Genomic DNA, 24,900 nt, shown 5'->3' with positions numbered 1-24,900 from the left:
TATTGTCTTCTCTATCTACTGGTGTCACTGTAATGCTGGACAGATCACTTTCCAGCACCCTCCTCCTTATTATCACAGACAGAACAGGAAGTCTCAGCTTAGTTTTAGGCCCTAGTGGTGAGAATGGGTACTGCAAGATTTTAGGATTATCTTATAATATCGATATTAAAATGGAAAATTAGAAGAAGAAAAAAAAACACAAAATTCTATAAACTATGTTTAACATAAAAATGGGAATTACACAATAGATCATTTTCTAATGACACATTCCTAAGGTCAGTATTTCCTGAGCTGTGTGCCTCCAGCTGTTGCAAAACTACAACTCCCAGCATGCCCGGACAGCCGTTGGCTGTCCGGGCATGCTGGGAGTTGTAGTTTTGCAACAGTTGTCGGCATACTGGTTGGAAAAGGCTATCTGGGCGTGCTGTGAGCTGTAGTTTTGCAACAGCTGGAGACACACTGGATAAGAAAAACTGGTATAAACCAAGAAGGAGACCCCCCACCCCCTTCCTGCCTCGTTCTCATCTGCCCTATGATTTTATGGTGTCCGGTTTGATCATTATAACCATTTCTCTATAGAACTGATCTTTGATCACCTGTGATTGCTGAGGCTAAAGCTTCCGGCAACTGTTCACTTGTCCAACAGCGGCCACTTCAGGAGAACTGGGGTATTACGTGGCACTATTTAAAATGAATGGGTGATAACTTAACGAGTCCTCCAGAGGGAGAGAAACTCTTTTTAATGTCTATATGCCTCCAAAGCATCATTTCCTAACCGGTGTGCCTCCTGCTGTTGAAAAACTACAACTCCCAGCATGCCCGTACATGCCACAGCACAATTGACAGGCTGCGGGTTTAGAATTTCTGCATAGAATTTGTGTTTTCCTTTTTTCCGTAGCGCACTTTTTTTTTACCCCCCACTTTAATGTCACTGTTGCAGATCTGTGTAAATATCCAGCAGTAAAGATTTTTCACGTATGACCGTACTCTTCGCACCCCCTTCACGTGGCCAAATTTTGCACTGATCTAGATGTTGAATTTGCGTCTGTTCGGCGCCCAGGTCAGCCCTCACCGCACAAGGCTGGAAAATTTGCGACTTGTGTTCAAACGTTTTTCAGCACCTACAACAAAGGTGAACTCGCTTTTGCAGTCCCTTTTGTGCAGATTCCGGGCGGAATTCCGTTGCAGCAGACTCCCATTCTTTTCAATGGAATCCTGCTGCACTGTGCGCACGGCAGAATTTCCACAGCGGAAACATTTATCCCAGAAATTCCGATTCACATTCTGCAGAAGAAATCAACATGTCAGCTCTTTCTATGGAATCCGCTCAGAAATGCATTGCCGTCTACGGAGACGCCATATTTCCGAGAGGTCCTAGTGCCGTTATGTTTTGCGGACGGAATTTTTTTGCCCAGAAAGAATAAGGGTTAAAAAAATTAAAATAAAATTGGGGATTGGTGTTTCATATTTCCATTTGCTCCCAGCTTACATCTGCCGCTGTGTTTTGCTAGTATGTTTTATTTTTTTATTTATTTTATTTTATTTTTTTTGGGGAGGGGAATTATTATTAATAGTAATAATAATAATAAAAAAAATATATATATATGGTTAAAAAAATGAAAAAACAACAATAGAAAAAAAATTATATAGTTTATTATTATTAATTATTAAAAATGCGTATGTTTTTTTTTTCTTTGGGGGGAGGGCCTTATTATTAATTTTATATATATATATATATATATATATATATATATATATATATATAGTTTAAAAAAATAAAAAAAACAACAATAATAAAAAAAAAATTATATAGTTTATTATTATTAATAATAAAAAATGCGTATGTTTTTTTTTTGGGCGGGAGGGCCTTATTATTATTATTATTAATAATGATGATATATATATATATATATATAGTTAAAAAAAAATAAAAAAAACAACAATAATAAAAAAAAATTATATAGTTTATTATTATTAATAATAAAAATGCGTATGTTTTTTTGGGGGGGGCCTTATTATTATTATTATTATTATTATTAATAATAATGATATATATATATATAGTTTAAAAAAAATAAAAAAAACAACAATAATAAAAAAATTTTATATAGTTTATTATTATTAATAATAAAAAATGCGTATGTTTTTTTTGGGGGGGAGGGCCTTATTATTATTATTATTATTATTATTAATAATAATAATAATGATATATATATATAGTTTAAAAATATAAAAAACAACAATAATAAAAAAATGATATAGTTTATTATTAATAATAATAAAAAAATGCATACATATATATATATTTTATTATTATATGTTTTATCATAATTTTTTTTCATTTCTTTGAAACTATATAAATATATGTATATTTATTATTTATTTTATACTATATGCATTTATTATTTATTATTATTATTTTATTTTTATTATTATATTATTATTTTTGGTTTATTTTGTTAATTGTATATATTTTTTAAACTCTGTGCGTCCTTACAGTTGTTGCTTCCATACTGCAAGTGTATGGTAACCTGGAGCGGATCAGCTGACGGCGAACGTTCCCGGTAGGGGGATGACGACTGAAGCGCTGGCACTCGGCGGTGTTTACACAGCGATGGATGAGGGGTAAATAGGCCGCAGCCCTCAGGGACCCAGTCTACGCCTTCTCACCAGACACTGGTCCCATTGAAGCCGGGTGCTGCTGGACTGGGAGGCGCGGGGGGTGTCGCCGTTACAGGCAGTCAGGTTCATAGTGAACGGTTTGGCGTAAACCCCCCACCCTACCCTCCTTCTCCCTATACCCCCCCCCTTCCCCATCGCATCTCCTGCAGACTGGCTGTCAGCGCAGCCCAGGGATGTTTACTTTAATGGTCACTTGTGGTTCAGACTGGTGCCAGTTATACAGCATCAGCCGCACAGAATGGGATAGCGGACCCTCCTTTACTACCCCCCAAAAATACAGCACCTTTACTATACAATAAGGCAGTGTTTCCCAACCAGGGTGCCTCCAGCTGTTGCAAAACTACAACTCCCAGCATGCCCGGACAGCCAACGGCTGTCCGAGCATGCTGTAAGTTGTAGTTTTGCAACAGCTGGAGGCACCCTGGTTGGATACGCTGCAGTATGACACTATCTTACTGCAGCGTTTCCAACCAGGGTGCCTCCAGCTGTTGCACAACTACAACTCCCTGCATGCTCGGACAGCTAACTGGAAGTTGTAGTTTTGCAACAGCTGGAGGCACACGGGTTAGAAAATACTGGTATAAACCAAGGAACCCCCCCCTTCCTCTCTTTCTCATGATTTTATAGTATCTGCTTTGATCTTACTCAGCTTTCCAAGGTTACAGAATGGGAACGCTGCCTTTACTATACCATAAGAGGATGAAAAGGCAGATTAGTTTTTCGGGAATCTGGGAAAGCTGGGTGAAATTATGGCTTGAATCACAGCTTTCCGTGTCTCTTGAGTTGTAAATCTGCTTAAATTAGCAAAAAAAAAAAAAAAGGGCTTATGTAGGCAGATTTGTTGTTCAGGAATCTGGGAAAGCTGGATGAAAAAAATAAATGATAGGGCTTAAATTACAGGTGGTGCCACCCAGCTTTCCTAACACTGCTATGAAGATATGTATCACTGCATGAAAAGGCAGATGTTTTTTTCCTGGATTCTGGGAAAGCTGGGTGTAAAGCCAATATTGCAGAATTAAAGGGGGCTGTTACTCAGTTTTGCATGGTTCCTAAACAATTAACCTGCCTAGATTTACAGCAGGAGGCAATGTATCATTGTGTGATTAAGCAGATTTGTTGTTTGGGAATCTTGGAAAGCTGGGTGAAAACTGATAAGACTTGAAAAACAGGGGTTAACACCCAGCTTTCTATGTCTTCTCAGTAGTAAATCTGCTTAAATTATCAAAAGGGGGATGTATCATTAAATAAATAGGCAGATTTTTGTTTGGGACAGCTGGGTGGAAACTGATAAGCTGTTAACTACAGGGGGTCACCCAGCTTTCCGTGTCTTCTGAATGGTAAACATGCCTAACAATGCTGTGGAGTAGTATTTCCCAACCAGGGTAACGTTTTCTGTCCCGGCATGCAAGGAATTGAAGTTTTGCAACAGCTGGAGGCCCCCAGCTTTACATGCCCCCCCCCCCCCCCCCCCCCCAATAGTAAACCTAACACTGCGGGAAAATAATTTGTTATTCTGTAAACTGAGAAAGCTGGGTGGAAACTGATAAGACTTGAACTACAAGTGTTGTCGCCCCAGCTTTTGATGGCTCTGAGTAGTAAATTGTTAAAATTTGCAAAAAAAAAAGAGGTTTATATTAAATAAATCGGCAGGTTGGGTGTTTGGGATTCTGGGAAAGCTGGGTGGAGATCAGTAAGGGAATTACATGACTTGTCACTCAGCTTTCCATAAGTAGTAAATCTAATATAATTAGCAATAGGGGGGACATATTATTGAATAATTAGGCAAATCTGTTGTTCTGAGAAAGCTGGGTGGAAACTAATAATGTTTTAACATACAGGTAATGTCACATAGATTTACACCACTCCTGAATGATAAATGTGACTCATTCTGTTATGATACAGGGTATCATTCCATAAATAGCAAGATTTATTACTCTGGAATCTGGGAAAGCTGGGTGGAATCTGATAAGACTTAAATTACAGGGGTTGTCACTCAGCTTTTCATGCCTCTGAGTGAGTATTAATTCTGCCATCGAACTATGAATGAGGGGGTGTATAATTACATAGCTATGTGGTCTAGAATCTGGGAAAGCTGGGTGATTGCTCGACTTTTGAGAGTTTTGTTGGTTATCACCCAACTTTCCCAGAAGCACATGACTAAATTGTTGCTATGCAAAGGTTGTAGGTTCCATAAACCTTCCCATCTGAAATGTATTTAGCAGCGTGGGGCTGATGGTGGCCGATGCCAGAAGTCTATGGTTTCACTGGCCCCCAATCAAACACATCTCTGCGGTTCTGCGCTCGGCTCTGCAGTTGGAGGAGACTTTAGTGTCTGTATGATGGGAATGAAGATGTCAGGAATCACTCATCACCTACAGGGATCACCCAGACCAAGGGCAATCATCCCCCACTGGATCACATCCAGATCACACAAGACTCTATATGAGAGGAACCAACTCCTAAAGTGGAACATAGGGGGCGGTATTATAGTAGTTATATTCTTGTATATAGGATCAGTATTATAGTAGTTATATTCTTGTATATAGGAGCAGTATTATAGTAGTTATATTCTTGTATATAGGAGCAGTATTATAGTAGTTATATTCTTGTATATAGGAGCAGTATTATAGTAGTTATATTCTTGTATATAGGAGCAGTATTATAGTAGTTATATTCTTGTATATAGGAGCAGTATTATAGTAGTTATATTCTTGTATATAGGAGCAGTATTATAGTAGTTATATTCTTGTATATAGGAGCAGTATTATAGTAGTTATATTCTTGTATATAGGAGGCAGTATTATAGTAGTTATATTCTTGTATATAGGAGCAGTATTATAGTAGTTATTTTCTTGTACATAGGAGCAGTATTATAGTAGTTATATTCTTGTATATAGGAGCAGTATTATAGTAGTTATATTCTTGTATATAGGAGCAGTATTAAAGTAGTTATATTCTTGTATATAGGAGCAGTATTATAGTAGTTATATTCTTGTATATAGGTGGCAGTATTATAGTAGTTATATTCTTGTACATAGGAGGCGGTATTATAGTAGTTATATTCTTGTATATAGGAGCAGTATTATAGTAGTTATATTCTTGTATATAGGAGCAGTATTATAGTAGTTATATTCTTGTATATAGGGAGCAGTATTATAGTAGTTATATTCTTGTATATAGGAGCAGTATTATAGGAGTTATATTCTTGTACATAGGAGGCAGTATTATAGTAGTTATATTCTTGTATATTGGAGCAGTATTATAGTAGTTATATTCTTGTATATAGGGAGCAGTATTATAGTAGTTATATTCTTGTATATAGGAGCAGTATTATAGTAGTTATATTCTTGTGTATAGGATTAGTTATATATAGTATTTATATTCTTGTATATAGGAGCAGTATTATTATAGTATTTATATTCTTGTATATAGGAGCAGTATTATAGTAGTTATATTCTTGTATATAGGAGCAGTATTATAGTAGTTATATTCTTATATATAGGATAAGTATTATAGAAGTTATATTCTTGTATATAGGAGCATTATTATAGAAGTTATATTCTTATATATAGGAGCAGTATTATAGTAGTTATATTGTATATAGGAGGCAGTATTATAATAGTTATATTCTTGTACATAGGAGGCGGTGTTATAGTAGTTATATTCTTGTATATAGGAGCAGTATTATAGTAGGTATATTCTTGTATATAGGAGCAGTATTATAGTAGTTATATTCTTGTATATAGGAGCAGTATTATAGTAGTTATATTCTTGTATATAGGTGGCAGTATTATTGTAGTTATATTCTTGTACATAGGAGGCGGTATTATAGTAGTTATATTCTTGTATATAGGAGCAGTATTATAGTAGTTATATTCTTGTATATAGGAGCAGTATTATAGTAGTTATATTCTTGTATATAGGAGCAGTATTATAGTAGTTATATTCTTGTATATAGGAGCAGTATTATAGTAGTTTTATTCTTGTATTTAGGAGCAGTATTATAGTAGTTATATTCTTGTATATAGGTGGCAGTATTATAGTAGTTATATTCTTGTACATAGGAGGCGGTATTATAGTAGTTATATTCTTGTATATAGGAGCAGTATTATAGTAGTTATATTCTTGTATATAGGAGCAGTATTATAGTAGTTATATTCTTGTATATAGGGAGCAGTATTATAGTAGTTATATTATTGTAAATAGGAGCAGTATTATAGTAGTTATATTCTTGTATATTGGAGCAGTATTATAGTAGTTATATTCTTGTATATAGGGAGCAGTATTATAGTAGTTATATTCTTGTATATAGGAGCAGTATTATAGTAGTTATATTCTTGTGTATAGGATCAGTTATATATAGTATTTATATTCTTGTATATAGGAGCAGTATTATAGTATTTATATTCTTGTATATAGGAGCAGTATTATAGTAGTTATATTCTTGTATATAGGAGCAGTATTATAGTAGTTATATTCTTATATATAGGATAAGTATTATAGAAGTTATATTCTTGTATATAGGAGCATTATTATAGAAGTTATATTCTTATATATAGGAGCAGTATTATAGTAGTTATATTCTTGTATATAGGAGGCAGTATTATAGTAGTTATATTCTTGTATATAGGAGGCAGTATTACAGTAGTTATATTCTTGTATATAGGGGCAGTATTATAGTAGTTATATTCTTGTATATAGGAGCAGTATTATAGTAGTTATATTCTTGTATATAGGAGCAGTATTATAGTAGTTATATTCTTGTATATAGGAGACAGTATTATAGTAGGTATATTCTTGAATATAAGAGCAGTATTATAGTAGTTATATTCTTGTATAGAGGAGCAGTATCATAGTAGTTATATTCTTGTATATAGGAGCAGTATCATAGTAGTTATATTCTTGTAAATAGGGGCAGTATTATAGTAGTTATATTCTTGTATATAATAGCAGTATTATAGTAGTTATATTCTTCTATATAGGAGCAGTATTATAGTAGTTATATTCTTGTATATAGTAGGCAGTACTATAGTAGTTATATTCTTGTATATAGGAGCAGTATTATAGTAGTTATATTCTTGTATATAGGAGCAGTATTATAGTACCGTAGTTATATTCTTGTATATAGGAGCAGTATTATAGTAGTTATATTCTTGTATATAGGGGCAGTATTATAGTAGTTATATTCTTGTATATAGGAGCAGTATTATAGTAGTTATATTCTTGTATATAGGAGCAGTATTATAGTAGTTATATTCTTGTATATAGGGGACAGTATTATAGTAGTTATATTCTTGTACATAGGAGGCGGTATTATAGTAGTTATATTCTTGTATATAGGATCAGTTATATATAGTACTTATATTATTGTATATAGGAGCAGTATTATAGTAGTTATATTCTTGTATATAGGAGCGGTATTATAGTAGTTATATTCTTGTATATAGGAGCAGTATTATAGTATTTATATTCTTGTATATAGGAGCAGTATTATAGTAGTTATATTCTTGTATATAGGAGGCAGTATTATAGTAGTTATATTCTTGTGTATAGGAGCAGTATTATAGTAGTTATATTCTTCTATATAGGAGCAGTATTATAGTAGTTATATTCTTGTACATAGGAGCAGTATTATAGTAGTTATATTCTTGTATATAGGAGCAGTATTATAGTAGTTATATTCTTGTACATAGGGAGCAGTATTATAGTAGTTATATTCTTGTACATAGGGAGCAGTATTATAGTAGTTATATTTTTGTACATAGGGAGCAGTATTATAGTAGTTATATTCTTGTACATAGGGAGCAGTATTATAGTAGTTATATTTTTGTACATAGGGGGCAGTATATCAGTTAAAGAGAAGGTAAGGCTTGATATGTTGCAGCACAAATACATTGTATGCAATGGATAATAGAGGCTTTTGTAGGAATTATCTCAGCATTCATGGACTCTTACTTTGAGGGTCTGCTCTTTTATTTGGGGGGGGGGGGGCTGCAGTATTTAGACAAGGGGTGAGATAAGCGGTGCTAATCTGTGGAGCAGTAGGAAGGAGTTAGCTCATGTGAAGTGTGTGGTCAGTAATATTGGGATCTGCAGAATGATAACACATTAATAATGGTGATGTGAGGCCAGAATACTCCGCTGATGTTCCATGTGCGCTAGGCAGGTGGGACTTAGTCATGAGGCCTGGGGTCCAGGGTGTAATCCCACAGCTCAGGGGGGAAATATTACGGGGTTCCCACCTGGGAATCGGAGGCGAGCCTTCACTTGGGTTGTGCGCACATATGGAAGGCATTGAGCTGGGAACACACACACAGTGAGCGCCCTTAGCCTCCTCGTGCTCCGCTCTACAGGCTTCCTACCTCTCATACACATGTTGTTCTGCAGTACTACTTCCCCTGTTAACCTCTGCAATAAACACTTAACCCCTTAAAGTCCACAGCAGTGCAATAAAGCTATATAGGATAATAAATGGCGATTTAGTTGGCGTTCAGCGTCTGTAGTCACCAGAAGGCGTCTGCTTAAAGGGGTACTCCGATGAAAATAATAATTTTTTTTATTAACCTGTTGCCAAAAAGTTTAACAGATTTGTAAATTACTTCTATTTACAAATATGAATCCTTCCGGTACTTATCAGCTGCTGTATACTACAAAGGAAGTTCTTTTCTTTTTGGATTTCTTTTCTGTCTGACCACAGTGCTCTCTGCTGACACCTCTGTCCATGTCAGGAACTGTCCAGAAGAGGAGAAAATCCCCATAGCAAACTTATCCTGTTCTGGAAAGTTCCTGACATGGACAGAGGTGTCAGCAGTGAGCACTGTGGTCAGACAGAAAGGAAATCCAAAAAGAAAAGAACTTCCTCTGTAGTATACAGCAGCTGATAAGTACTGGAAGGATAAAGATTCTTAAATAAAAGTAATGTTCAAATCTGTTTAACGTTCTGGCACCAGTTGATTTAAAGAAAATAGTTTTTCACCGGAGTACTCTTTTAAGAACCGTAAAATATCTGTCCCCGATTGCTAATGTCGAGGACCATAAAATGTTGTTCTGCCTGTGTCACATGTCAGATATAAGAGCTGTGTTATCGTTTGTTCACACATATCTATGTACTGCTGTAAACCGATCAGCCATAACATTGAAACCATCTGCCTAATATTGTGTAGCTCCCCCTTGTGGTGGCCGAACTCCATAGACCTGTGTGGTGTCCTGTGGTATCTGACTGTAGATCCTGTGAGTCCTGTAAGGTGTGAGGTGCGGCCTCCATTGTTTGGCTTTATTTCTCCAGCACATCCCACAGATGATCGATTGGATTGAGATCTGAAGAATATGGAAGCGAGTAGAGTTGCCACCTGGGCGGTATTTTACCGACACAGCCGGTATTTTGGCCACCCTACACCTGCCAGTATTTTTATTGTTAAAAATACCTGCAATGCAATGGCCGGTATTTATCCAACCAATCCTCCAACCCCCGGAATGTTGCACCATATGCTATACCAGTGTTTCCCAACCAAAGCGCCTCCAGCTGTTGCAAAACTACAGCTCCCAGCATGCCCGGACAGCCTACGGCTGTCCGGGCATGCTAAGAGTTGTAGTTTTGCAACAGTTGGAGGCACCCCTGGTTGGGAAACACTGACCTATACTATATACTACTATATAGTCCAACATGCTGGGAGTCGTAGTTTTGCAACAGCTGGAGGCACCCCTGGTTGGAAAACACTGACCTATACTATATACTACTATATAGTCCAACATAATGGGAATTTTTATTTTGCAACAGCTGGAGGCACCCCTGGTTGGGAAACACCGACCTATACTATATACTACTATATAGCCCAACATGCTGAGAGTTGTAGTTTTCGTTTGGGGCACCTGCTGAGCCACAGGCTGTATCAGGGCATGCTGGGAGTTGTAGTTAGTAACTAATTTACGAATTTAATAAAAAGAAAAAGCGATCAAAAAGTCACAACAAAACAAAAATGGTGTTAAAAACTACAGATCGGGGCGCAAAAAAATGATCCCTCATACAGGCCCCATATAAGGAGAAATAAAAAGGTTCTAGGGGTCAGAATAGTACAAAGTTTCCCCTGTATATGTATCCTGTGATGTCACGCATATATAATTGATTATGCAAATTAGCATGGCCGGTATTTTTTTTTGCAAGAAAAGTGGCGACACTAAGTCCGAGTAATATCCTTGATCTCTTTGTCATGTTTCTCATTCCTGAACAATGTCTGCAGTGGGGCCGGGGGGGCATTATCCTGCTGAAAGAGGCCGCTGATATTAGAGGGTCCCGCTGCCATGAAGGGGGGGGGGGCTTGTTCTGTAGAATGGTTAGGTAGGTGGAACATGTCACAGTAACATCCTCATGATGCCAGGACCCAAGGTCCCCCGCAGAATATTGCCCATCACACCACCCCGCCGGCTTGTGTTCTTCCCAATGTCTATCCTGGTGCTTTCTCTACTCCAGGTAAGTGACGCACACCACCACCACCTGACTGTCCACATTATGTGAAACGTCATCCATCTTGCCAGGCCATTTTCTTTTATTGCTCCATGGTCCAGTTCTAATGCTCATCTGTTCATTGCAGACACTTTCGGTGATGGACAGGGGTCAGCATGGGGGCTCTGACCGGTCTGCGGGCCCCATAGACAGGAAACTATGGTGTTCTGTGTGATTCTGATCTGACTCCTTTCTCTCATAGAAAGCAGGACTTTTTTCAGCAGTTTGCTTTACAGCAGCTCTTCTGTAGGATCGGACCAGACAGTCTAGACTTCACCTGCCACACATTACAAAGGGGTACTCCGCCCCTAGGCATCTTATTCCCTATCCAAAGGATGTCTGATCACGGGGGTCCTGCCGCTGGGGACCACTGCGATCTCCGTGCAGCACCCGACGTTCGTTTAGAGCGTCGGGTGCAGTGCCAGAGGCTTATGATGTCACGACCACGCCCCCTCAATGCAAGTCAATGGGAGGGGGCGTGACATCCGTCACGCCCCCTCCCATAGACTTCCATTGAGGGGCGTGGGCGTGACATCAGGAGCCTCCGCCCCGCATCACCAGTCATCAGCCACGGAGCGAAGTTCGCTCCGTGCACCGGATGTTTGGGGTGCTGCAGCCGAGATTGCAGGGGTCCCCAGCGATGGGACCCCTGCGATCAGACATCTTATCCCCATCTTATAGATGTCTAGGGGCGGAGTACCCCTTTAATGAGTCTTGGGTGTCCATGACCCTGTTTCCATTTACTTGTTGTCTTTCCTTATAGTGCGTTAGGTACTAACCGCTACCCCACAGAAAGGGCCGTTCTGAAGATGCTGCGACTTGTCTAGACCAGTGGTCCCCAACCCAGTCCTCATTTCCCACCAACATTCTGGTGTTGGATTGGAATAGAACAGGGAAACATTCTAATCCTGGACTGTTGGTGGCCATGAGGACTAGGATGGGGACCTCTGATCTAGACATCACAATATGGTCCTAGTGTTAGGCGCCCAGGTCCTTACACTTACCAGTCTTCATGCTTTTGTGGTAGCGGGGTGTGATGAGGGCAGATGTTTTTACCCTAGGGGCAGATGGCATTAACCCCTTGGTTTAGCCTAAAACCACCCGAAGGTATACCGCTGGATCCTGGGTTAGGCACGGGGGCAATAAAAACTCCGACGCTAAGTTATGGACAACAGTAGCTTTACTGAGCGTAGACAGATGTACAGTCTATACAGTTCAGCCAGGGCACAAGGAGGTGACCAGTGACGCAGAGACCTTAAGGGCTTGCTGGGACTTGTAGTAGGACTGGACAATTGAATGCAGACCACGCTGACTTGACAGATGACAGGGACTGACTTGACTTGACTCATAAAGCTGTGACTTTATCTTACTTGACTTGATGGCGGCTGCAGGACTGGACTTTGAGGTCTCCAACACTCTGGACACACACACTAGACAAGACTGCACTGGACCTCAGCAGAAGAGAGAGAGAAGCTCCACCCAGGGCTTATATGGGGGAGACTAGAAGGGAGCCCATAGGTCACCCCTGGGATCACCTGGTCACTGGTACCTCCTGGGTAACAATCACATGACATAACTCTTAAAGATACAAGACATTTTATAATACAATACACTGCAGAACATATGTACAGGGGGAAACAAGTGCAAGGGGCCCTGGGGACACTGAAGGGAGGCTGCCTGACAGGACAGGAAGGGTACGGGGTAACACCTCCCATACTGGGCCAGCACACTTTCAATATATGAACCTTAAGAACTGACTAGTCTAATACATCCCACCCATGATCGCAATGGTCTAGCTTCTGAAACACCATCTTTATCTTGCCACCTTTACCTATGAGTAACCACCCAACCAGATATGGGGTGAGACTGTGTCTTCATCATGATCAACATAGCATGAAGTGTTTATGGAACTGAGCCTGATACAGTGGTCTCTCAAGTTACATTATTAATTGATTCCAGGACGACCATTGTATGTTGAGACCATTGTATGTTGGGACCATTGTATGTTGGGACCAGAACTCTATGGAAACCTTGTAATTGGTTCTGAAGCCCCAGAATCAAAAAATAGGAAAAAGTGAGGATTAAAGAAAAAGAAGTAGATAACTAATACATATAAAGCAAATCCTTACATATAAAAGTAATAAAGATCTGCTGGGAGCTGTAATCACTGTCTATGTAGAGGACAGGAGCTTCTTCAGGGTCCTGTACAGCACACAATGTCCTAAAAAAATTAACAAGGAGTCGCCCTCACCTGGTGCCCAAAGGAGCAGCTAACCCTGGTACAGGTAAAGAGTACAGAACATGTAGTACCTCCCTGTACTGTAGGGGGTGCTACCAGACACCAGTCAGTGCATACACTTCAGTAATACAGGTAAAGAGTAGTACAGAACATGTAATACCTACCTGTACTGTAGGGGGCGCTACCAGACACCAGTTAGTGCATACACTTCAGTAATGCAGGTAAAGAGCACAGAACATGTAATACCTCCCTGTACTGTAGGGGGCGCTACCAGACACCAGTCAGTACATACACTTCAGTAATACAGGTAAAGAGTAGTACAGAACATGTAATACCTCCCTGTACTGTAGGAGGTGCTACCAGACACCAGTCAGTGCATGCACTTCAGTAATACAGGTAAAGAGTACAGAACATGTAATACCTCCCTGTACTGTAGGGGGCGCTACCAGACACCAGTCAGTGCATACACTTCAGTAATACAGGTAAAGAGTAGTACAGAACATGTAATACCTCCCTGTACTTTAGAAGGTGCTACCAGATACCAGTCAGTGCATACACTTCAGTAATACAGGTAAAGAGTAGTACAGAACATGTAATACCTCCCTGTACTGTAGGGGGCGCTACCAGATACCAGTCAGTGCATGCACTTCAGTAATACAGGTAAAGAGTACAGAACATGTAATACCTCCCTGTACTGTAGGAGGTGCTACCAGACACCAGTCAGTGCATGCACTTCAGTAATACAGGTAAAGAGTAGTACAGAACATGTAATACCTCCCTGTACTGTAGGGGGCGCTACCAGACACCAGTCAGTACATACACTTCAGTAGTAGAGGTAAAGAGTAATACAGAACATGTAATATCTCCCTGTACTGTAGGGGGCGCTACCAGACACCAGTCAGTGCATGCACTTCAGTAATATAGGTGTGTTACCAGTGAATGCCCATTCTGATTGGTCAGTTCTTCCGGTCATTGACATGTTTCACAGATCTGGACTGTCTGTACATTGTATGTTGAGTCTGGTTTCAAGTTACAATGGTCCAGAAAAAGACCGAAACTATTGTATGTTGAGGCCATTGTAAGTTGAGGGATCACTGTACACTTGTGCATTATTTTATCCCAGCCTTGGACCTCTGTATGAGGTAAGTGACACAGTGGCCCAGGTTTCGGACCCTAAGCCCCAGGCCCTGGTGTGAGGAGGTTGTCTGTGCAGTGCGGATCGTCCGTAGAACCTGCCGTTTCTGGTGGTTGCGATCTGCCGGCGGTATCACCGCAATGTTTCCACTTCATGTAGGTCTGGATATAATACGAGCCTATGGGCCATCGCCGGCCTCTTCTGTTTTCTTTGGGCCTGTATTTTGATCTTCAGACCCCATCCCACTATAATGAAGACCTTACATGCCAGAAGATCTTTTTTTTTTTTTCTTCTTTTTTTTTCCAAAAACAATATTTACTAGTAAATTATGTGGCGGAGTTAACCCCTCAATGTCCAGTGCAGCAGCTGACAATTTCACGTGCACCGTATTGTTGTTGTTTTTTTTTCCAACAATGATGATGGTGCAAGGGTTAATACGAAGAAAAATTTCTTCCCCCCCCTGAGAGGGCACTGTGCTGAACCGGAAAATATCAAAACCGCAGCCTCTCCCTGTGTCCTCTCGCTCCCACCCGGCACCAGCTTGGCGCCCCCTCTAACACCCATCCTCCTCCCCACTGACAGAGGAAGGATAGAGGGATGCTGCGTCCAGTCCACAGGGGGGTGGGAGTATGGATCTATCCCGCCATGTATCTGGGGAGAAGCTGATTCTTTCCAGTTCTACTCATAAAATAATAACAATAGCAGATTTGGCAGAGAGAGGAAGCGAGAGAGACTACCCCTCCACTCACAGTGTGTAAGTACATAGAGCTGGGAGTGCCAGTGGTATGTGCCCGGGCATAGCAGGGGCTTTACGGTAATACTAAGCACCCTCTGTACACTTTATATCATGGATCTTCTGCGATACAATGTGTACAGCAGTGTTTCCCAATCAGGGTGCCTCAGCTGTTGCAAAACTACCTACAGTATGGCTGAAAAACCCCACGCCTGCCACATCAGCTAAAAAGAGGTAAACACAAGGCATACACAACAACCTTTTCATTATTCTCTAATAATAGCCTATGCTGCCCTATGGTGTCTCCAAGCTGTGGCCCTCCAGATGTTGCAAAACTACCACTCCAGATGTTGCAAAACTACCACTCCCAGCATGCCCGGACAGCCGTTGGCTGTCCGGGCATGGTGGGAGTGGTAGTTTTGCAACAGCTGAAGGCACCCTGGTTTGGAAACTTTTCATATCTAGGTGACCACTGGTGCAGCATAGAGTCCCAGGGAGGCCTTGTAACATTGTGGTATATATATAGTAGTATATAGTATAGGTCAGTGTTTTGGAACCAGGGGCACCTCCAGCTGTTGCAAAACTACAACTCCCAGCATGTTGGACTATATAGTATAGGTCAGTGTTTTGGAACCAGGGGTGCCTCCAGCTGTTGCAAAACTACAACTCCCAGTATGTTGGACTATATAGTAGTATATAGTATAGGTCAGTGTTTCGGAACCAGGGGCACCTCCAGCTGTTGCAAAACTACAACTCCCAGCATGTTGGACTATATAGTATAGGTCAGTGTTTTCGAACCAGGGGTGCCTCCAGCTGTTGCAAAACTACAACTCCCAGCATGCCTGGACAGCCGTTGGCTGTCTGGACATGCTGGGAGTTGTAGTTTTGCCACAGCTGGAGGAACTCTAGTTTGGGAAAACTGACCTATAGTATATAGTCCAACATGCTGGGAGTTGTAGTTTTGCAACAGCTGGAGGTGCCCTTGGTTGGGAAACACTGACCTATACTATATACTACTATATAGTCCAACATACTGGGAGTTGTAGTTTTCGTTTGGGGCAGCTGCTGAGCCACAGGCTGTGAAAGGGCATGCTGGGAGTTGTAGTTTTGCAACAGCTGGAGGCACCCCTGGTTCAAAAACACTGGTATAGGTTATGGTGCAACATTCCGGGAGTTGAAGGATTGGTTGGATAAATACCATCAGGGTGGCAAAAATATCGGCTGTGACAGTAAAATACCGGCCAGATGGCAACCCTAGTCCTGGGGAGCTAGTGGCCAAGTAACCATCCCTGGTATCCCAGAGGTTTCATTTGGTTCTTACAAGAAGCTAAACGTAGCAGGTTGATGCTGGAGTGAAATCATAGAGGCTATTTATGACAGCTCATCCCTCCTCTGAGATCTGGCAGGGTCCTGCTAACATACTATGTCACCCAGTGAAGGAGCAGGTCCAGTTATTATGTCTGCTACATATACTAAATATATCCTAAATATCTGTTTTTTATAGCTTGGCTGTAGATTTTCGTGTCCACCTGATGCCTTCAAGCTCCTGCCATTGTCTAGTCCCTAGAGGCCCAGTGGTATTGTGCAGTCTCAGGGGATCCAGTAACATTTTGTCATTCCTCGTGGTCCAGCAGTTTTTTTAGTCTCTTGTGATCCAGTGGCATTGTGTAGTCCCTGGTGGTCCAGGGCATTGTGTTCAGGGGAATTTTGTAGTTACCGGTGGTCCAGCAGCTGTGTGTTGTCTCTTGTCATCCAGAGGCATTGTGTAGTTCCTGGTTATCCAGTGGTATTGTCTAGTCCCTGTTAATCCAGTAACATTGTGTCGTTTTTGGTGATCCAAAGGCTTTGTGTAGCTCCTGGCAATCCAGTGGCATTGTGTATTTCTTGGCAATCTGGGGACATTGTGTATTCCTGTGTGGTCTGGTGCGTTGTATGTTCCCTGGTGGTCCAGTGGCATTGTGTAGTTCTTGGCGGTCCTGTGGCATTGTGTAATTCCTTACGGGTCCGGTGGCATTGTGTAGTCCCTGGTAGTCTAGTGGCATTGTGTAGTTTTTGGCGGTCCAGTGGCATTGTGTAATTCCTGACGGGTCCGGTGGCATTGTGTAGTCCCTGGTAGTCTAGTGACATTGTGTAGTTCTTGGCGGTCCAGTGGCATTGTGTAATTCCTGGTGGATCTGGTTGCATTGTGTAATCCCATTGTGTAGTTCTTGGCGGTCCAGTGGTATTGTGTAATTCCTGACTGGTCCGGTGGCATTGTGTAGTCCCTGGTAGTCTAGTGGCATTGTGTAGTTCTTGGCGGTCCAGTTGCATTGTGTAATTCCTGACGGGTCCAGTGGCATTGTGTAGTCCCTGGTAGTCTAGTGGCATTGTGTAGTTCTTGGCGGTCCAGTGGCATTGTGTAATTCCTGGTGGATCTGGTGGCATTGTGTAATCCCATTGTGTAGTTCTTGGCGGTCCAGTGGTATTGTGTAATTCCTGACTGGTGCGGTGGGATTGTGTAGTCCCTGGTAGTCTAGTGGCATTGTGTAGTTTTTGGCGGTCCAGTGGCATTGTGTAATTCCTGACGGGTCCGGTGGCATTTTGTAGTCCCTGGTAGTCTAGTGGCATTGTGTAGTTCTTGGCGGTCTAGTGGCATTGTGTAATTCCTGGTGGATCTGGTGGCATTGTGTAATCCCATTGTGTAGTTCTTGGCGGTCCAGTGGTATTGTGTAATTCCTAACGGGTCCGGTGGCATTGTGTAGTCCCTGGTAGTCTAGTGTCATTTTTGGCGGTCCAGTGGCATTGTGAAATCCCATTGTGTAGTTCTTGGCGGTCCAGTTGCATTGTGTAATTCCTGACTGGTCTGGTGGCATTGTGTAGTCCCTGGTAGTCTAGTGGCATTGTGTAGTTTTTGGCGGTCCAGTGGCATTGTGTAATCCCATTGTGTAGTTCTTGGCGGTCCAGTGGTATTGTGTAATTCCTGACGGGTCCGGTGGCATTGTGTAGTCCCTGGTAGTCTAGTGGCATTGTGTCGTTCCAAATGATCCGGTATCATTATATAGTTCCAGGTGGTCTGGTGGCATTGCTTTACACAGCGGATCGAAAATGACTGGTAATCCAAGGACAGGGGAAGCAGCAAGACTAGGTTTTCTTCACTTTTATTGTGTGCAAGCTACAGTATAAGGCTACATTCACACTGTGTTTAGTAGTGATCCCGAGGTTGTCCTGGCACAAGCATTATACTGATCTATAGAGCCCCATTTACCCGGCGAAGGCCAGTAGGGTGTCATTTTGGCCTTTGTTAGGAATGTTCACAGAGGAATGGATCCATCTGGACCCTGTAAAAAACCTATATCGTGCTGTATACTTATGTGTAACATCGAACTTATTGTTTCCTGGTGACTCAATGGGGGAGATTTGTCAAAACCTTTCCTGGAGGAAAAGTTGCTGAGTTGCCCATAGCAACCAATCAGATCGCTTCTTTCATTTTTAACAAGGCCTCTGCAAAATGAAAGAAGTGATCTGATTGGTTGCTATGGGCAACTTTTCCTTTGCACAAGTTTTGATAAATCTCCCCCACTGTGTGGTGTCGTCCCTGGTGGGCTGGTGATCATTCCTAGTGACCAGGAAGTTTCCTTAGTTTTAGTAAAACCTAAACATTCTGTTCTGAGCACCGGCACCTGATCTCTAGAGCAAGTCATGATTTTTGGAGCCTAAGGGGGAGATTTATCAAAACCTGTCCAGAAGAAAAGTTGCACATAGCAACCAATCAGATCTCTTCTTTCATTTTTCAGAGGCCTTTTCAAAATTGAAAGAAACGATCTGATTGGTTGCTATGGGCAACTCAGCAACTTTTCCTAGAAAGTTAAACACATTTGTAAATGACTTCTATAAAAAAAAATCTTAATCCTTCCAGTACTTATTAGCTGCTGAATACTACAGAGGAAATTCTTTTCTTTTTGGAACACAGAGCTCTCTGCTGACATCACGAGCACAGTGCTCTCTGCTGACATCTCTGTCCATTTTAGGAACTGTCCAGAGCAGCATATGTTTGCTATGGGGATTTTCTCCTACTCTGGACAGTTCCTAAAATGGACAGAGATGTCAACAGAGAGCACTGTGCTCGTGATGTCAGCAGAGAGCTCTGTGTTCTAAAAAGAAAATAATTTCCTCTGTAGTATTCAGCAGCTAATAAGTATTGGAAGGATTAAGATTTTTTAATAGAAGTAATTTACAAATCTGTTTAACTTTCTGGCACCAGTTGATGGAAAAAAAAAAAGTTTTCCACCGGAGTACCCCTTTAATTTGAGGTTGAATTCTACCTTGTGTATAGACCCTATGGATCAGTAACCTCTTTCTCTCTCTCTATATATATATATGGTTTATAATGGTGCTGTGTATGTTTGTCCCTCATACTTTGACTGCACATATTTCTCTCCCTCTTGCTCTTCCCTTCCCTGATTCCGCTACAAATAATTTAAAGATGTTGTGTCTCATTCAATTACATGCGGCCTTCTCAGCTTGGAAGCTCCTTAAATCCCACATCCTTATGTAACCCTGTCCCGCGGTCCGGCCTGCGCACTCACTGAAACGGATGGAGGTGGCTGCAGCGAGCGCCAGCGATGTCGTGTAATGTCTGTATCACCTCTCCAGGACCGATACCGCCAACTCCTATTTATTGCCTTCTCTTTTCTCATTGCAGACCCAGCCGGTGCCAAACCCTTTGGCCTACTTCATGCACCGCAACCCCGTCTGGTTCCACCAGTGTGAGACCTTGGTCAATCATTTCATCGAACTGGTCGTACCGTTCTTTATATTCATGGGCAGACGCATGTGTATTGTCAACGGAGTGCTGCAAATCCTCTTCCAGGTAAGGGTACACCGGTATTATAGTAGTATATTCACTGCTCAAAAAAATAAAGGGATCACTAAGATAACACATCCTAGATCTGAATGAACTAATTGTATGAAATACTTTCCTCTTTACATAGTTGAATGCGCTGACAACAAAATCACACAAAAATTATCAATGGAAATCAAATGTATCAACCCCTGGAGGTCTGGATATGGAGTCACACTCAAAATCACAGTGGAAAACCCACTACAGGCTGATCCAACTTTATGTAATGTCCTTAATACAAGTCCCAATGAGGCTCAGTAGTGTGTGTGGCCTCCACGTGCCCGTATGACCTCCCTACAACGTCTGGGCATGATTCTGATGAGGTGGGGGATGGTCTTCTGAGGGATGTCCTTCCAGACCTGGACTAAAGCAGCGAGACATGATGTCCCAGATGTGCTCAATCGGATTCAGGTCTGGGGAACGGGCGGCCAGTCCATAGCATCAATGCCTTCCTCTTGTAGGAACTGCTGACACACTCCAGCCACATGAGGTCTAGCATTGTCTTGTATTAGGAGGAACCCAGTGCCAACCGCACCAGCATATGGTCTCACAAGGGGTCTGAGGATCTCATCTCGGTACCTAATGGCAGTCAGGCTACCTCTGGCAAGGACATGGAGGGCTATGCGGCCCCCATAGAAATGCCACCCCACACCATTACTGACCCACCGCCAAACCGGTCATGCTGGAGGACCTTGCAGGCAGCAGAACGTTCTCCACGGCATCTCCAAACTCTGTCAAGTTTGTCACATGTGCTCAGTGTGAATCTGCTTTCATCTGTGAAGAGCACAGGCCGCCAGTGGCGAATTTGCCAATCTTGGTGTTTTCTGGCAAATGCCAAACGTCCTGCACGGTTTTGGGCTGTAAGCACAACCCCCACCTGTGGACATCGGGCCCTCATACCACCCTCATGGAGTCTGTGTCTGACCGTTTGAGTGGACACATGCACATTTGTGGCCTGCTGGAGGTCATTTTGCAGGGCTCTGGCAGTGCTCCTCCTGCTCCTTCTTGCACAAAGGAGGAGGTAGCGGTCCTGCTGCTGGGTTGTTGCCCTCCTTCGGACTCCTCCACGTCTCCTGATGTACTGGCCTGTCTCCTGGTAGCGCCTCCATGCTCTGAACACTACACTGACAGACACAGCAAACCTTCTTCCCACAGCTCGCATTGATGTGCCATCCTGGATGAGCTGCACTACCGGAGCCACTTGTTTGGGTTGTAGACCTGTTGTCTGTTCCATTTGCACAACAGCATGTGAAATTGATTGTCAATCAGTGTTCTTCCTGAGTGGACAGTGGGATCTCACAGAAGTGTCATTGACTTGGAGTTACATTGTGTTGTTTAAGTGTTCCCTTTATATTTTTGAGCTGTGTAGTATTATACATATCAGCAGTATTATAGTAGTTATATTCTTGTACATGGAAGGCAGTATTATAGTAGTTATATTCTTGTACATGGAAGGCAGTATTATAGTAGTTATATTCTTGTATATATGAGCAGTATTATAGTAGTTATATTCTTGTATATAGGGGCAGTATTATAGTAGTTATATTCTTGTATATAGAGGCAGTATTATAGTAGTTATATTCTTGTATATAGGAGCAGTATTATAGTAGTTATATTCTTGTATATAGGAGGCAGTATTAAAGTAGTTATATTCTTGTATATAGGGGGCAGTATTATAGTAGTTATATTCTTGTATATAGGAGGCAGTATTATAGTAGTTATATTCTTGTATATAGGAGCAGTATTATAGTAGTTATATTCTTCTATATAGGAGGCAGTATTATAGTAGTTATATTCTTCTATATAGGAGGCAGTATTATAGTAGTTATATTCTTGTACATAGGAGCAGTATTATAGTAGTTATATTCTTGTATATAGGAGCAGTATTATAGCAGTTATATTCTTGTATATAGGAGGTAGTGGTATAGTAGTTATATAGGAGCTGTATTATAGAAGTTATATTCTTGTATATAGGGGGCAGTATTATAGTAGTTATATTCTTGTATATAGGAGCGGTATTGTAGAAGTTATATTCTTGTATATAGGAGGCAGTATTATAGTAGTTATATTTCTGTATATAGGAGGCAGTATTATAGTATTTATATTCTTGTATTTAGGAGCAGTATTATAGTAGTTATATTCTTGTATATAGGAGCAGCATTATAGTAGTTATATTCTTGTATATAGGAGAAAGTATTATAGTAGTTATATTCTTGTATATAGGAGCAGTATTATAGTAGTTATATTCATGTATATAGGAGCAGTATTATAGTAGTTATATTCTTGTATATAGGAGCAGTATTATAGTAGTTATATTCTTGTATATAAGAGGCAGTATTATAGTAGTTATATTCTTGTATATAGGAGGCAGTATTATAGTAGTTATATTCTTGTATATAGGAGCAGTATTATAGTAGTTATATTCTTGTATATAGGAGGCAGTATTATAGTAGTTATATTCTTGTATATAGGAGGCAGTATTATAGTAGTTATATTCTTGTATATAGGAGGCAGTATTATAGTAGTTATATTCTTGTATATAGGAGGCAGTATTATAGTAGTTATATTCTTGTATATAGGAGGCAGTATTATAGTAGTTATATTCTTGTATATAGGAGGCAGTATTATAGTAGTTATATTATATATAGGGAGCAGTATTATAGTAGCTATATTATTGTATATAGGAGGCAGTATTATAGTAGTTATATTCTTGTATATAGGTGCAGTATTATAGTAGTTATATTCTTGTATATAGGAGCAGTATTATAGTAGTTATATTCTTGTATATAGGGGACAGTATTATAGTAGATATATTCTTGTATATAGGAAGTAGTATTATAGTAGTTATCATTCTTGTACATAGGCGCAGTATTATAGTAGTTATATTCTTATAAAGAATGAAGAGATGTCCAGCGCAGATTCCAAGCAATACGAAATAATTTATTCAGCAGTAACACGACATGATGACAGGTAGGTGACGCGTTTCAGCCACAATCTGCGGCCTTAGTCATACGACTAAGTATGACTAAGGCCGCAGATTGTGGCTGAAACGCGTCACCTACCTGTCATCATGTCGTGTTACTGCTGAATAAATTATTTCGTATTGCTTGGAATCTGCGCTGGACATCTCTTCATTCTTTATATTACTATACGAGTTGTGGTTCAGTCTCGTCCGAGACGCAGAAAGGGCGTACGAGTGAGCTGTGCCTAACACTTTGGACTTAGTTATATTCTTGTATTTAGGAGGCAGCATTATAGTAGTTATATTCTTGTACATAGGGGGCAGTTTTATAGTAGTTATATTCTTGTAAAGATTCTTCTATTTGAGTACTTGTCACCAAATAAACTTTTTTAAACTAACTCAGGCTATGTTCCTTAACTACTCCTAACACTCCTCCCACACTTAAAAAAATTTCAGAGCTGTGTATCTTACCTTTCTTCTTGCTCACATAGTACAATCTCCCAGCAGGAGAAAGTGGGTGTTCCCCAGCGCCGGCATGACAACACTGAAGCCTGCTGGGGGACCACTTCCGCCCTCACATTGTTGCAGTGCTGTGATGAATAGAAGACCTCAGGCTCCGTGCAGCTTTCAGTGAGGCTCTGTGCTTGTTTCAGTGAGGCTCTGTGTGTGTTTCAGTGAGGCTCTATGCATCTTTCAATGAAGCTCTGTGCAGCAGCTTTCAGTCTGTGCATCTTTCAGTGAGGCTCTTTGCATCTTTCAGTGAGACTCTGCATCTTTCAGTGAGGCTCTGTGCATCTTTCAATGGGGCTCTGTGCAGCAGCTTTCAGTCTGTGCAGCTTTCAGTGAGGCTCTATGCATCTTTCAATGAGGCTCTGTGCAGCAGATTTCAGTCTGGGCAGCTTTCAGTGAGGCTCTTTGCATCTTTCAGTGAGACTCTGCATCTTTCAGTGAGGCTCTGTGCATCTTTCAATGGGGCTCTGTGCAGCAGCTTTCAGTCTGTGCAGCTTTCAGTGAGGCTCTTTGCATATTTCAATGAGACTCTGTGCAGCTGTCAATCAAGCTCAGTGCAGAGAAAAACTTCCTGATTTTGGACTCCTGCCAGGCCGGGAGGAGACCAAACTCACTGTATTAATTGTGGCAGGGAACAGAACAGAGCCACCTAGTGGCCGTTTTTCTCTATTACATTTTAAACATATTTATGTTGATAATTTTAAAAGCAAGTGAATAGGAAAGTGTCTGCTAATTACACCAGGAACACTATATTAAAAGTTTTATTTGGTGACAGGTACTTTTTAATGGGTCATGGAGCAGGGCTATCGATATGAATGTCTTCCATCATGGAACCCATCTAAATTTTTACTTTGGGGCCCAATCGCAACAAGCGCCATAAGCGATAACAATACCTCTGCACAGTCTATGTATGGGCTCAGTACCTTACAAAGAGCAGCTTGTGTGCTTCGTCTCATAAATAGCGTACAGTAAGGAATCTACCTGACATCCTGTTCTGTGCAGTCGGTGGGCTCCGGCCCTCCCAGCACCGGCATGACACTGGCTCCCTTCATCCCCGCTGACCACAGCAGTAACCTCCACTCATTAGGAAAAGCCTCAGTTATGTTTACCAAGTGGGAACATAAATATCCATCTCTCTGGGGTCCGAGCAGGAATGTGACGGAACGATAGAATCAGCTGCTGTGTAATCTCCAGCCCACCGCTGGCTCCTCTTCCATCCACATTATGGGCTGCGGACAGTGAAGAGGCCAGCACTGAGAT

At 41.1% G+C, this 24,900-nt stretch overlaps 1 protein-coding gene across 7 annotated transcripts in view; it reads left to right on the top strand.

Annotated features, from left to right (window-relative positions):
• The window catches only part of LMF1 (lipase maturation factor 1), a 330,318-nt gene that overhangs the window by 201,174 nt on the left and 104,244 nt on the right, over positions 1-24,900 (top strand). For all 7 annotated transcript variants that reach the window (XM_056533475.1, XM_056533471.1, XM_056533468.1 and 4 more), the window contains one exon: positions 19,971-20,138. In XM_056533475.1, coding sequence (XP_056389450.1) covers positions 19,971-20,138 — 168 coding nt within the window. The remainder of the gene's footprint in view (positions 1-19,970; positions 20,139-24,900) is intronic.

The sequence above is a fragment of the Hyla sarda genome, chromosome 8 (genome assembly GCF_029499605.1).
Source record: "Hyla sarda isolate aHylSar1 chromosome 8, aHylSar1.hap1, whole genome shotgun sequence".
In the NCBI taxonomy this organism is placed as follows: Eukaryota; Metazoa; Chordata; class Amphibia; order Anura; family Hylidae; genus Hyla; species Hyla sarda.
The sequence above is the reverse complement of the archived record's forward strand: the minus strand, read 5'-3'. Positions and strand labels throughout refer to the sequence as shown.